This window comes from Orcinus orca, chromosome 8 (assembly GCF_937001465.1).
Source record: "Orcinus orca chromosome 8, mOrcOrc1.1, whole genome shotgun sequence".
Classification (NCBI taxonomy): Eukaryota; Metazoa; Chordata; class Mammalia; order Artiodactyla; family Delphinidae; genus Orcinus; species Orcinus orca.
In genome coordinates this window covers 9,020,192-9,034,010 of record NC_064566.1, presented here as the reverse complement: position 1 = coordinate 9,034,010, position 13,819 = coordinate 9,020,192, and the positions used below count along the sequence as shown (strand labels likewise).

Here is a 13,819-nt window from a genome sequence, read left to right as displayed (position 1 = left end):
CGTCACTCCGTACTTCCAGCCGGGGCTCCGCGCAGCCGCCCGGACCTCCCTCGCCACACGCCCCTCCCACCCCGTCACCACCCTTACTTCCGTCGGACCCGATCACACTGTTGTCGTAGGGCTTGCTCGCTAATCTCTGTTCCCTAGTGTCTATTCGTGCAGCCACTTCTTGAGAGAGAAAAAAGCCAGAAGGAAAGCAGGGAAGCTCTTGCAACGTGAACGCCTACTGGCAATTGTCTTTCTCGTTAGTCAACAAAAGTGCTCTCTAAAACCTTGCAAGGACTGCAGTAACTAACCCCGGCCCTCTTTTTTCCCCTCAATCCTTCAACTTCTACCCAGCAACAGACACCCTGGCCTCGCCGTATTGGCCAACTTGAATCGTCATCTGCAATTCTGATTGGTCCCTCAAGAGCTTTCGGTTTTTTTTTTTTTTTTTTTTTTTTTTCAATTGGCGAAGCTGCCAGAGGATTTCCGCCCACCCCACGGTTGGTCCACTGGGGAGGCTGGAGAGGCGGGGTCGTTTCTGCGGGATTACTTTTCCGGGGCCGCTTCTGATTGGGAGGCGTGGAGCAATGCGCGCCACCATTTAGACACCAAGCTGTCGAGAGGCCTGACCCTGCACTCTCCCTACTCCCCGCCGGTAAATCGAAGCCCAGCGGGGAGACTTCGGGTTCGGCCACTTGCTGGGGGCGAGGGGCTGGCCGCGGGGCATGCGAGGCTTGCATGAGCGGCGCTGCGGCCGCGTCACCCTCGGGCTGTTTGGGGTGCACGGACCGCATTCACCTCGGTTCCCCAACTCCTGGCCCGGAGGTCAACAAATGCTGGTTGAATAAGTGCGAACAAAGAGCTGGGATGGAGGCAAGCCCTCTAGACCTCGTTTAGCAGTTGTCCCCGCCTTACTCCCTTCCATTTCCAGGTCAGGGAGGTGTGTCCGAAGGAAAGGAGGAAGCAAATTCCGCTGGCGTTTGCACGCCGGCCACAATTTTATAGTACGGCCTTCGCTTTTTCGTGCAGTCTCCTCCCCCCGGAGTCGCCGCTTTAGGAAATAAATTAATCTCTGGCTTTACTCTTCCCACGTCCTCTCCCTGATCAATGCCCTGCACTTCTAGAGATTGAAAAATAACTGCAGAGAAGAAAGGAAGGGGCTGTAGTAGAATCAAGGAAACATTCCCTGAGAGGCCTCCTGGAGAAGGAGAATTTCCTGCTTTTTTAAGTCGGCTACCAAAATCGGTTATTTCGCTCCTATCCCCAGAGCTTCGGTTGCTCTTTCACTTCCCAATTCCTCAAGAGCACTGGGCGACAAAGTTATGGAGAAGCGCCTGCAGGAGGCCCAGCTGTACAAGGAGAAAGGGAACCAATGTTACCGGGAAGGGAAGTACCGAGATGCTGTGAGTGGGTACCATCGAGCTCTGCTGCAGCTGCGGGGTCTGGATCCAAGTCTGCCCTCCCCGATACCTAATCTGGGACCCCAGGGCCCGGCCCTCACACCTGAACAAGAAAACGTACTGCGCACCACCCAGACAGACTGCTACAACAACCTAGCTGGTAAGAACAGGGCTGAAGGGTGGGTAGAGTGTCAAGGCCAGGACATGAAAGTCTGAGAACATTGGGGAAAACTGACGTGCTTCTCTGCCGTCATCTAGTTATTCTGCCATGAATTGAAATTTATTTTCAATCTGTAGGGTCTAATTGAGTTTCTGTAGAGCAGTGCTTCTCAGACTTCACTTGGAGAGTTTGTTAAACTCAACTTCTTGAGCCCTGTTCCCACGATTCCGATTTAATGGGTCGGAGGTTTGTGTGTTGGGCGATGTGTGTACCAATTTGCATTTCTAACAAACTCCCGGGTGATGCTGATAGGTTTAGGGAATTTCGCACGCTATAGGGAAAATACTGAACCTACGTTTAGAGTGTTGTTTCTTTAATATTTAAAATATAGGAAAGAAGGCACTTGCTTTAACTGGTGGTGTAAGTTATCCATCTTAGATATTTTGGATAGCTTTTCCTCATTTTCCTTCTTCCTATAAATCAGCTAGATGGTAACCTGGGTAACCAATATCTTCCTTATCCAGCTGGCCTTGAATGAAGAGGTGGATTCCAGAGTTAGTATCGCTAGGATTAATCTGCTAAAAGAAGGGAGACTTCTTAGGTCTGTTTTATGGCAGGCAAAATAACCATAGAGCTAATTAAGTTATTTTGAAGTATATTAAAGTATTCTAATGGTCCCAGTTGAGGCCATAGAAATTATTAGGAGTAGTTTTTTTTTTTTTTTTTTTTTGCGGTACGCGGGCCTCTCACTGTTGTGGCCTCTCCCGTTGCGGAGCACAGGCTCCGGACGCGCAGGCTCAGCGGCCATGGCTCACGGGCCCAGCCGCTCCGCGGCATGTGGGTTCTTCCCAGACCGGGCCACGAACCTGTGTCCCCTGCATCGGCAGGCGGACTCTCAACCACTGCGCCACCAGGGAAGCCCAGGGGTAGTTTTTATACTTTGTAATAGTTGTTTAAATGATTTTTTTTTTTTTTTTTTTTTTTTGCTTTCTACAACACTCATCAGCTGTGATTTGGTGAAAATCTAGCTTTTTTACAGTGTGTGTCCAGAGCTCCTCTTAGACTCAAGTAACAGTAACTAGAGGAGCTAATATTTCAGTTCATTCAACAATTATTTATTGGGTACTGAGGATACTGCAATATTATAAAACAGATAAAGATCCCTGCTTTCATGGGGAGATGGACAATTAACAGAAGAGGTAACATATATTAGAAGATGATGAGTAATGTGGAAAAGAATAAAGCAGAAAATGGGGATAGGGACTGCCCTGGCGGTCCAGTGGTTAAGACTCCATGCTTCCAATGCAGGGGGTGCAGGTTCCATCCCCGGTCAGGGAACTAAGATCATACATACTGTGTGGAGTGGCCCAAAAAAAGAAAATGGGGAAAGTGAGTGCCATAGGCATGGAAGTGTTAGGTAGGGGTCAGGGAAGGCTCGTTAAGGTGACATTTATGAAATACCGTGTTTAGGCCCTTTGTACACATATACATATAAACCTATTTAAGTGTCACAGCAATCCTTTGAGGTAGATTTAAGGAAACATCTAATAAGTGGTGGAGCTAAAATTAAACATGGGAAGTCTTAATTGCAGAGCTTAAGCTCTTATTGCAGAATACTGTGCATTATTAGAGAAGAGAATATACATTGGGGAATTGACCAGAAATCAAGGAAATGAGATAGGTACTTGTAAATATCGTGACTCTCCAGGTGGACTTGAAGGCAGAGACTGTAGCTTATCCATCTATAGACCCTCTGCTTGGGGGTGCTTGGTAGATGTTCTATAAAGACTCACTAAAATTAAATTTCACTTACATGTGAGTGAAGTTTACGTGTTGGGCAGTTTATTTATAGTATCTCTCATCTTTATAAAAATTCTGCAAGGTATTTATGATTTTCCCCATTTTACAGATAAGGAAATCAGACCATGTCACTGTCTAAAACTGTCCAATGGCATCGCATTACACTTAGGAAAATATTCAAACTCTGACCTTCCCCGGCACCGCCTGACCTGATCTGGCTCCGCCATAGACCAAATTCACAAAGCATGCGTCCACCTTCCAGCTTTGTAGGATCTCTTCTGTCAGGTAGAATGCCCTGTCCCTTGAATGACCCTTGTCATTCAGATCTTGGCCCAAAAGTCACTTTCTCAGGGAGGCCTTCTGTAATCAAACATCACTCTGACCTCATTCACTCTCTGTCCCAGCACAGTTCTGTTTTCCTCAAAGCACTAATAAATAAGTGAATTTCTTAGTGCATTCCTCCTACCTGGGAACTGGGATGCAAGCTCTATTTACTCGTCAAGGTGTCTGTCTCGTTCCTCTCCTCTCCTGCTCCTAACTCCGCCTAGCACATGGTCAGTGTTCCATAACTAGTTGTCGAATGAATGAATGAAGCTACAGTGATGGGTTAGCTGACCGCCTGGGAGTACCGAAGTATTGATATAAACCATATGGCCACTTGGTGGGGATGTTGTAGAAGGGTTGCAGACATCAGCCCTGATTCTCCTTCCTTCTCAGCACCGTGATTTAATAATGCTATGTTTAATTCCCACAGTTATGAAACAGGGAATGCATTTCCCTTCTTACTTATAGAAAGGCAGAACACTGACCTGAACATTGCCTCCTAAACAGATTTGTGGTTTGAGGTCCCATCTTTCATCCAAGGGAATAGTGAAGTAATATATCATCATTGAGAATGGTGGTAATTTTTGAGTTAGAGAGTCCTTGGTTCAGATTTCTTATTCATTCCACCTAGAAGCTGTGGGATCTTGGACAACTTACTTGACCCTTGTGAGCCTTGATTTCTTCATCCATGAAATGGAGATGGTAACACATACTGACTTCAGAGGGTGGATGAGAAGATTAAAGAAGCACGTAGCACAGCGCTTACTATTTCCTCACACAATTAATGGCAACGGTTGTTGTTAACAGAGCTTCAGTACAAGCATTGTGGTGAAATGGGAGATTCAAGACAGAGAGCCTTGGGTAGAAGAGATACAATGAAGAGTTTTAAATTATTTTTTTTCTTTTTTTGGTTGTGCCACGCAGCATGCAACATCCCAGTTCCCCGACCAGGGATCGAACCCACACCCCCTGCAGTGGATGCGCGAAGTCCCAACCACTGGACCACCAGAGAAGTCCCCATAAATAAATTTTAAAATATGTTCTTATCAACTTTTATAGCTGGGCCTGACCCACACTAGGTACGTGCTAGGCATTTGGTAGATAGTGAAGTAAACTGTGAGGTATGTAAAGCTTATATTCACTGCTGTATCCCCAATGGCTAGAAGAATGTCTGGCATATGGTGGGCACTTAAATGTATTTGTTGGATGAGTGAATGTTGTTGACATCATCCTAGGTTTGGTACTGCCTTGAGTGGGGCAATGGGACTTAGTGTTCCCTCTTCTCTCTTCCTTCCGTTTGGCCCCATTAGCCTGTCTTCTTCAAATGGAGCCAGTAAACTACGAACGGGTGAAGGAATACAGTCAGAAAGTCCTGGAGCGACAGCCTGATAATGCCAAGGCCTTGTATCGGGCTGGAGTGGCCTTTTTCCACCTGCAGGACTATGACCAGGCTCGGCATTACCTCATGGCCGCTGTCAACAGGCAACCAAAAGGTGAGAGAAGGGGATTGAAGTAGTAAGTACAAAAAATTGTTCCACTGAGGTGGTATCTGTGGGAGTGTTTTAGCTTTCAATTTATTGAATTTTGAAAATAGGTAATAATACATTCCCATGTTCAAAATTCAAAAAGTGTAAAAAGATATATGATAAACAGGCCTTCTACTCCTGTATTCAAGTTTCAGTTCCTAGATGGGGACAAAAATAGGATCTGGATTCCAATGAATAAACATGATAATCCTCATTTCTACCAGTTCTCCAGCTGGGGTCTGGCCTTTGCTTAACTATCCATTCATCCTTTAGCTCAGCTAACCCCAGGTATGACCTAGAAGAAGGACAGGCCTCCTGACAGAAAATTTGAGGCTTGTTTCCCTTGTTTCCAAGGGAAAAAGAATATTGTGAAGAGAATGACAGACTCATTCCTGTGTTGGTGGTTCAGCACTGAAAGTTGTCTCCCATTTTGCATTCTGGCTTAGAGCGGCTACTGAAGTAAGAGGGTCCCCAAACTTACAAAAATTCAGCAAGATCTCTCTAATTGAACGGGAAAGCCATTATGAATTAATAAAGATATGTGAGCCGTTGTTCACATTTCTTACCTTCAAGTACATAGATTAACTGCCAGCCATGTATAGTAGCTTTAGAGACTTGCTCTGACAAAAACTATTTCTCCAAGCTCCTTTTCATTATTAAGTTAGCATCCCTGTACAAGATTTTTTAATAATGCACATAATTAATGAATGAGATTTACTATTGCATAGAATTGTTGTGATATATGCAAATGGAAAGATTTTAGGAAATGGAAGTGTGTTCATAATCCTCTTCTGCCCAGAGGTACGGTTATGGCCTGTCTCTAATTGCCTTCTCTGCCCTGTTCTAAGACGCCAGTGTCCGGCGGTACCTTCAGCTAACGCAGTCGGAACTCAGCAGCTACCATCGGAAAGAGAAGCAGCTCTACCTGGGCATGTTTGGTTAGCAAAGAAGAAAGATACCCCTCCACTGGAACTTCGGTGAACCAATAAGGACCCATCAAGGGGAAACCTGAGCCTCAGCAAGAGAAATTAACCCCATACCTCTGACTGAGGTGAACTTGTATTTTGTTTCTAGTTCTGCACGAACTCTTTATTGCTTACATGGTCTGTGTCTGTTTTTGTTTCTCCATCTATGTATTTATACGGCTTTTAGTATGTGGTATTATTAGGGATATTTGCCTTGAGAAATACAACCAGAAAACATTCGTCAGTTATGGGTGGAATTAATCATATCTTTGGCATAGATTTTAATGATAGATGTTGGTAGATGTAGTCATATACAAAGGAGAAGGCTAGCAGAGGATGAAGTAATAAGGAAGGCAGAAAGGAGTTTCTTCCTTCGTTTCCTCAGATGTCCAAAGCCAAACTTACACAGGCCACAAACTGGCAAATATATATACTGTGAAACTAGACAATTATAAATTGGGCCCACACGGCTCAGAATGAAAGATTTGAAATTAACCATCTTGACTAAAATAATTCCTTTGTCTTAATGTTCCACATACATTCAGATTCTTTTTCCCCCACAAAAGTATCTAGTTCCTCTTGTTTCTCTTGGTAATTTCTAGTCCTTGCTATTGTTCACACTCAGATCATTAATATAGTATACTTATTTATTTTATTATTAAACCCTTCTGTCTTAAAACTTCTGGAGTCAAGCATTTAAGTATATATTTTGTAATCTTTTAAAAGCTCTCATGCCAAAAAAACACTCGTAAACATTTTAATTTTTAATAGGTGCATATCTATAGTATGCTCATTTCTCTAAAAAAACATAGGAAAGACAGTTTACTGAGTCTTCTAGAAACAATACCATAAAAGAACAGGATAAAAACATAGATCTGTTCTTTACTTGTTACCCGCCCCCTTGTATTTTGCAGGAGCTCACTTCCTTAAAGAGGAAGGAAACAGTGAGAAAAGGTTCTCTTCCCTTAGGGCCTTTTAAGCACCAACGAACTTTCTGGAAGATTTTTTGGGCATGGGTGCAGGCGCAGATCTGGTGCAGTCATGGCTCAGTAGGAGGCTTCATCAACCGGGAGCTCTTTTGTCATTCTGCTAATGTCCACAATGTATGAGTTGTACAGAGTAGATAAGACCATAATAGCACTGCTTCTACCTTTATGAGTGAAGGTAATAAGCATGTATCATTAGCCATCATACACAGACAGATTTCAGACAAAAACCCCTTAGTCTTGCCAAGTGTACACAAGCTCTTCTCCCTTTATCAGTAATGCCTCTCTCTCAACGAGTTAGGCTCCTCTTTGAGTCTCCCTGTACCCTTAAATAATATAGCCACCAACTTACAAACAAAAAGTTTTCATACCAAATAATCTTTTAAGTCCAAGGACAGAACTAACAAAAGTTGAATATTTTATTCCTCTTCCAAGTTTCTTAAATTTCTAAGCCTAGACTGTTGCCAGCTTATGTCATGCATGGTTGTGTGTTATGTTTGTTTGGGGTTGGTTTTGCTTTCTGATTTTCTTTTTTTCCCCTAAGACTTGATGTTACAGTAAGCTATGTTCTGCATCAATGAGGAAAAAATAAAACTGATATTTAAAAATGTACTGTACAAATTTATTGCACTAACCCTTTTTAGCACTTCTAAGACACAAAATGGTCAGACTTACATTTCGCCTTTAATTTGAAGGCCAGCTCCTAACAGAGATGTTAACGAACGGGAAAGTGGACAAAGATAGGCAGTCAGATGTGGGTCTGGAGGAGGTCTGGCCAGCCCACATCCTGAAGGAATCAGCCAGAGGTACCTCAATCTCTGTACTCAGAAGTTTGTGGAGGGGGGCGGCTGCTCACCTTACCAATCCTTAATGGTTTCCACACAGGATTTGAGGGTTTGATTGAAGAGAAAGCATTCATGGTGATGTGAGGATTCATACTGCACATAAGGGACAGTTTAGAACAGTGTTTCCCTCCAAACCAATACCCATCATCTTTACAGTTTTGCCAAAATCACATACTACCTATACTACTTTTTAGTCAATATTTTAAATATATATTTTGAAAGGAATTTTTGGACAGAGGAATATGTTAAATGATACCATGGGGACGTAATCAGCAAACCCCAGGCTGAAACCATAAGATGAATAAACCAATTTCTTCTATAAATTGCAAGGAAAAAGAGAGGGGAACCTATAAATTAAAAGAAGTTTAAGAGCCACCAACCAAATAAATGTGACTCTATTAGAAGAAAACAACTAAAAGTTTTTATGAGACTGTGTGTGAATTAAGAAAAAATATATATATTGGTCTCTTCCCAGCTCCTGGCACAGATCTCCTAAAACTCTTGGAATTTGGATTCTGATTTGAAAAAACAACTAAAAGTTTGCGAGACAATCAGGGAAATTTGAACAAGAATTATTAACAGTTTTGCTGGGTGTGATCATGGTATTTGGTCTTTTTAAAGAGTTCTTTTAGAGGTGCATGCTGAAATTGCTTACTGATAAAATTGGGGAGGGGACTTTAGAGTACTTCATATCATTTGCCAAAAAACACACAAAAAAACCCCAAAACAAAACAACCAATCAACCATAAAAATAAATGTATGTTACAGTAAAAAAAAAAAAAGTATTAGTAATTGAAGTAAACCATCTTTGGAAACACTGGCTTTGGAGAAAGTGAAATCTAATGTGAAGGGCTAAAATGGTGAGTTTTGTGAAGCTAAGAGCAAGTGAAGGCATACACTTACAAAATACCAATTAAGAAATGAAATCCTAAACTAGGAAGAGGTCTCTAAAACTGGAGAGCAAAGGGTGGTCGTCTGAAAACTAAATCAGCTTGTAGCTCAAAAGCAAATAACTTCTCAGGGTTAAACTCTTAATAGCCTGGGACCTGGCCCATCCCACCATAAAAGGAGGCCGATTTTGGCTCAGTAGAAGGAACAATTATCCAACAATTAGGGTTGTCCAACAGTAGAATATGATGTTTCCTTTGGGAATAGTGAGTTCTCTTTCAACACCTGGCAAAAGGAGGATCCAGTGTTGGACTAGAGGTTAGATGAGCTGGCCTATGGTTCGTTGAATCCATGGATGGGACTGTCAAGAGTAGTGGAAACCAGAGAAAGTTCTCTTGATCACACCTCTACAGACAGGCCTAAACTGTTCTTGGTGTCCAGCAGATAGATAAAGTGAGGCAACTGTGGCCGTAATTGTGTTGGCTGCTGCTTTAAACATCTTGCAAATTCTTGGCTGCCACCTCCAATGAAGAAAGCATTCCATGCTGGGAACTAAAGGCAAATGCTTGCTCTTCAGGAGAATCTCACCAAGTTAACACATCCTCTTTAGTTAAGTATTGCACTTGGCCGAGACAGTAACAAGGTTCCTGTGTTCCCCAGATGGTCCAGAGAAATTATATACATTATATATACATGTACACATATTTATTATGCCTTGCTTTTAGGAACTGATGTTCTGAGGCAACCGATTTCTTTTTTCCCCCCTCCTTTTTAAAAAAATTGATAGCTAATTCACATACCATAAATTTCACTCTTTTAAAGGCAACTGATTCTTATAGGCATTTTGATGTGATACTTACTCCAGGAAAAAGGTGCTCCAGTCAGCTAAAATAGCTCTTACTGTATGTATGTATATCTTGCCTTGTTTCACCAAGGAGTTAAGGCAGTAATGTATTTGCATAAATAAAATCAGCCATTTGAAAAATAAAATAAAAGATTATTCCAACACAAGGAAAATGAAAAGCAGAATTCAGTCTCTCAGCCATGGAAATGTTAAGCGTCAACTTTTGCTTCCCATCATACCCCAAGTAAGGAGCTTTCTTTGGCCAAATCTTTGATGCTCAGCTCTGTCTCCTTCCTATGACTCAAAAACAGCTTGCTAGTGTGAGTTTACAGGGCTGAATGTGACAAATCCAAAAAGAGAGAGAAGAAATTCAGAAAATTCACTCATATTTTCATCTTTTTCTAAATACTCCTTCCTGCTTTTTTTGCATTCAGTTCCTTATGTGCCAAAGAGAGAGAGTTTGTGGGGAGCCCTCTGGTCCATCCTACAAACACCACTCTTCACCACAGGCAGGGGCAGACCCTTCTCTTACATTCCTAGAATGCTTTTTCCCCCCATGCCACACCAACACCCCAAATTCCCATTTCTTTGCTATCTCTACTGTCAGTAACCACCTGTGTGACCGTACCTGAGTAATCTGACCTGTCTAGGCCGTCATCACAACTTTTAAGTGAGGGAGTTAGACCAGATGAACTCTAAGATTGTCTCATCTAGAGTTTCTTGCTTTAGTTTTCCCAAGAGCCCATCGTTTCCATTTCACAAGTCCTCAGTCTGCCCCCACACGCCTACCACCGTGGAGCTTAGTGTTTTCTGCCTTCCAGTTTGTCATCTTCGGAGACCTCAATGCACATTTAAGACATGCAGGCAAAAATTTCAAGTCATCAATACGGTATCTGTTGTTGAAACAGTCAATCAAAGGCCTTTCTACATGGAAAGCAGAGGGAAAGGGGTAAGGCAACAAAAGGGGTAAGGCAACACTCAAAAAAAAAAGGCAACAAAACCAAACACTCAAAAGGTATCTGTTGTTGAAACAGTCAATCAAAGGCCTTTCTACATGGAAAGCAGAGGGAAAGGGGTAAGGCAACAAAACCAAACACTCAGAAGGTCAAAAAAGAAAACAACTTCTAGTTCAAAGTTAACCATCTTCAACAGTGTTTTAAACCAGCATGGTATCTGAAGTCATAAGCCAGCGTTCAAATTCTGGCTTGCCCCTTAACTAGCTCTGTGACCCAGAACAAGTTAACGTTGATTGTTCAGTCTCAAGTTTCCTTGTCTGTGGGGAAAACAGCGGGGAGAGGGATAATACCTCATAAACTTGTTGAGGATTAAATGAGTATTTATGTGAAGTCCCCAGTACAGCCCGGGACACAGGAAGAGCTCAACTACAACAATAAACCATAATTGTGTGAAATTCCCTAATTTGTACACTTTTCCTAAGTAAAGTCTACACTAACCTCTGCCTCTCCCACTTTTTTCCTCATGAACAACCTGACCCCCACGCCTACCCCAAGTACAGGTATCAGATTCCCAGGTCTGGAGGAGAGCTGTGAAAGAGTCAGCAGGTGTGCAGTTTTGTGGAGGAAACCAGGCAAGTCCAGTTCAGAGAGATACTTTTCACTGCTAGCTTTATGGGTCCAAACGCAGAGTGAGAAGCGATTACACCTCAGGAAAATTCCCAGTGCCCTTGGTGAGGAGTTGACTGAGATGCGATGCCCCATAAAGTCCTGCTATCTGGCTGGGAAAAGAAAAGGGTAGGAAACTACAGCCTGGGCAGAATCTTCATTCTGTCCCCAGCAAGGGAAATGAGATGCTTCCCACCTTCCGTGCTGCCCCCTAACGGGGGCAAGAGCCAGCCTGGCATCAGGGCGTGTTAGTTTTTGGGGCCAAGTACAAAATCTTTGGGTGGCCCTCCAGCACTGCTGTTCTGTCTGTCTGCTGTCGGGGAGCCGGGGATGGGCTGCACTCCCAGGAGGGGGCCAGCCTCTGGATCCGGTTTGCTGCGTTTGGCCAGGTCCTCATTGTGAGCCTTGCGGATGTGGCGGTACAGGTCCCCTGACTGCGTGTAGCTGCGCAGGCAGTAGCGGCACTCGTAGGGTCGCTCACGCGTGTGCACTGTAGCATGGCGCCGTAGTGTGTAAGAACATGAGAAGGTCTTCCCGCATGTCTTGCAAGTGGGAACATCCTCCGTAAAAACCCCAAAGCTTCCCGGGGCTGCTTCATACTCGGAAGGCAGGTAGAGTGGCTCGTGCAGGGCGGGCGGAGCAGGCAGGGGTGAGGTCACCAGTCCTCGATGATACTGCCCTGGACCTGGCAGCAAATGGTAGGGTAGGTGAGGATCTGGCGGCAGGAAGTGGTCACTGGCCCCCACCTCCTCCAGTCCTGCTGCCCTTGGCTCTTCAAAGGCCTCTGGCTGGGGGGGCTGTTCACCATACACTGCTCCTCCAGGTGGGAACAGTCCCTCAGGACCCCGAGGCTGTTCCTCCGAGGCATCGGGCTCCTCATCGGAAATCACGATAGCTTCTACTTTCACCTGGACCAGCTCCGCTTCTGCTGGGGCTGGAGCCTGGGATGGAACTGGGGCTGGGACTGGGACTGCAGCCGAAGCTGGGGGATAGAAGCCTTGCAGTGGGCCTCCAGTTCCCCTTGGTTCCACCACCCTCAGATTCTCAGAAACCACATCAAGGGGAGCCAGTGGCTCCACTGAAACCGTTGGGAGGCCCGAGGAGAAGTAGTTTGCAGGGTTGGTTTCTGTGGAGCTACTGGGGCTGGCAAGAGAGACATCAGCCACTGGTGGAGGAGGTGCCCGCAGATGCGGTGAGTCAACCTCCACGCCAGGCTGTGTAGTATCAGCCCCAGCCGGCATCGGTGGCTCATCTGGAGGACAGACAGTAGGTGAGGGAGCTGCTGAGCCTTTCCATTCCCCTTTGCCCCAGTGGCCTGATGTCTCTGCAGATGCCAACGAAGGTTGGGGGCCACGGGAAGTGCTGGACAAAAACTCCAAATTAGGGTGCTGTGAGTTGGTTTCTTCCTCCTTCTTGGTACTATCCGCCTCTGCCAGGGCCCGGGCTTGCAGCCGCCGCTTACACACCTTGACAATATCATTCATGTGCAAGTAGCTGGCAGCTGCCAGCACATCCTCCACAGGGGTATCCCCCCTCAGGACCAGCTGGCCGGCATACATAAAGTCCAGAAGCAGCCCAAAGGCTGGAGCTGTGACAATCTCGTTGTGGATACACACCAGATCCCTCTTGTCCAGTTCCCGCTCTTTGTAGAAAAGCTGGAAAAACGGGCTGCAGGAGGCCAGCACAGCCCGATGGGCCAAGAACTGGGTGCTACCCACCATCACCGTGCAGTCACAAAGGAAACCCTGGGACCGCTGCTCTCGGAGGCTCTGCAGCAGCTGCTGGCTGTGTTCTGGGAACTCCATAGCACCCCACGAAGGGAAAGGGACCCTAGGAAGGTCGCCACCAGTGGCTCCCTGGGAAAAGAGGACAGGGGGTTAGGGCAGGTGACCCTCCCATAAACCATAACGTCACCTATGGGCTATTACTTGCCACCCCAAAGCCTCTGGCAGCACCGTCCTGACCCCAAGACGCTCACTTAAATTACTACCCTTCGTTCTCCCAGGTCACACCCAGTGGTCTACTTTTAGCCCCGCCCCTTCGGCCTAACCTTAGCAGCAGGCCCCGCCCTGTCGACAAAGCCCCTCCCCGGAAGTCCCGCCTCCTAAGCAGCCTCCGCTTCCTCGATGCCCACCCGGTAGCTTCCAGCACCTCCTTCAACTAGAAGTCTCGCCCCCAGGCCTTTGCGGGCGATACCTCTACGCCCCACTCCGGGAACTCCCTGAGCCTTTCGCATTCCAGGGGCTAAGAAGTCCGAGGGTGGGAACTAGCAGAGAAAGCTGATCTCTTCACTCACCACCGACCAGCCACCGGGAGAGCTCCGCCCCTTCCCACCTTCTCAGTTATCATTGGCTCAAATTTGCCTTCCCTCGTCAGGGATTGGTTCACTCTCCACTAACCATCCCCCCAGCTCGGGGCGGCTTCTCCAAGTGGGTGCTGGTGGCCGTCACTCAGGCAGGTGGGCTCCCTATTGG

At 45.5% G+C, this 13,819-nt stretch overlaps 2 protein-coding genes across 5 annotated transcripts; one reads left to right on the top strand and one right to left on the bottom strand.

The window, feature by feature from the left end:
• The first annotated feature begins 134 nt into the window (after positions 1–134).
• Positions 135–7,756, top strand: TTC9C (tetratricopeptide repeat domain 9C). Of its 2 annotated transcripts, XM_049713396.1 has the most exons (4): positions 135–1,545; positions 4,980–5,162; positions 5,550–5,654; positions 6,044–7,756. In XM_049713396.1, the coding sequence occupies exons 1-3, from the start codon at positions 1,308–1,310 to the stop codon at positions 5,639–5,641; spliced, it is 513 nt and encodes a 170-aa protein (XP_049569353.1). In that variant the 5' UTR covers positions 135–1,307; the 3' UTR covers positions 5,642–5,654; positions 6,044–7,756. The 2 variants fall into 2 exon arrangements, with proteins under 2 accessions (XP_049569353.1, XP_004264276.1); XM_004264228.4 differs by lacking the exon at positions 5,550–5,654.
• ZBTB3 (zinc finger and BTB domain containing 3) lies at positions 6,804–13,683 on the bottom strand. Of its 3 annotated transcripts, none has more exons than XM_049713381.1 (2): positions 13,642–13,683; positions 6,804–13,201 (listed from the first exon to the last, which is right to left on the bottom strand). In XM_049713381.1, the coding sequence occupies exon 2, from the start codon at positions 13,148–13,150 to the stop codon at positions 11,594–11,596; it is 1,557 nt and encodes a 518-aa protein (XP_049569338.1). In that variant the 5' UTR covers positions 13,151–13,201; positions 13,642–13,683; the 3' UTR covers positions 6,804–11,593. The 3 variants fall into 3 exon arrangements, with proteins under 3 accessions (XP_049569338.1, XP_033270645.1, XP_033270638.1); XM_033414754.2 differs by having other exon boundaries at positions 13,542–13,670; XM_033414747.2 differs by lacking the exon at positions 13,642–13,683 and adding an exon at positions 13,480–13,613.
• Positions 13,684–13,819: the final 136 nt, after the last annotated feature.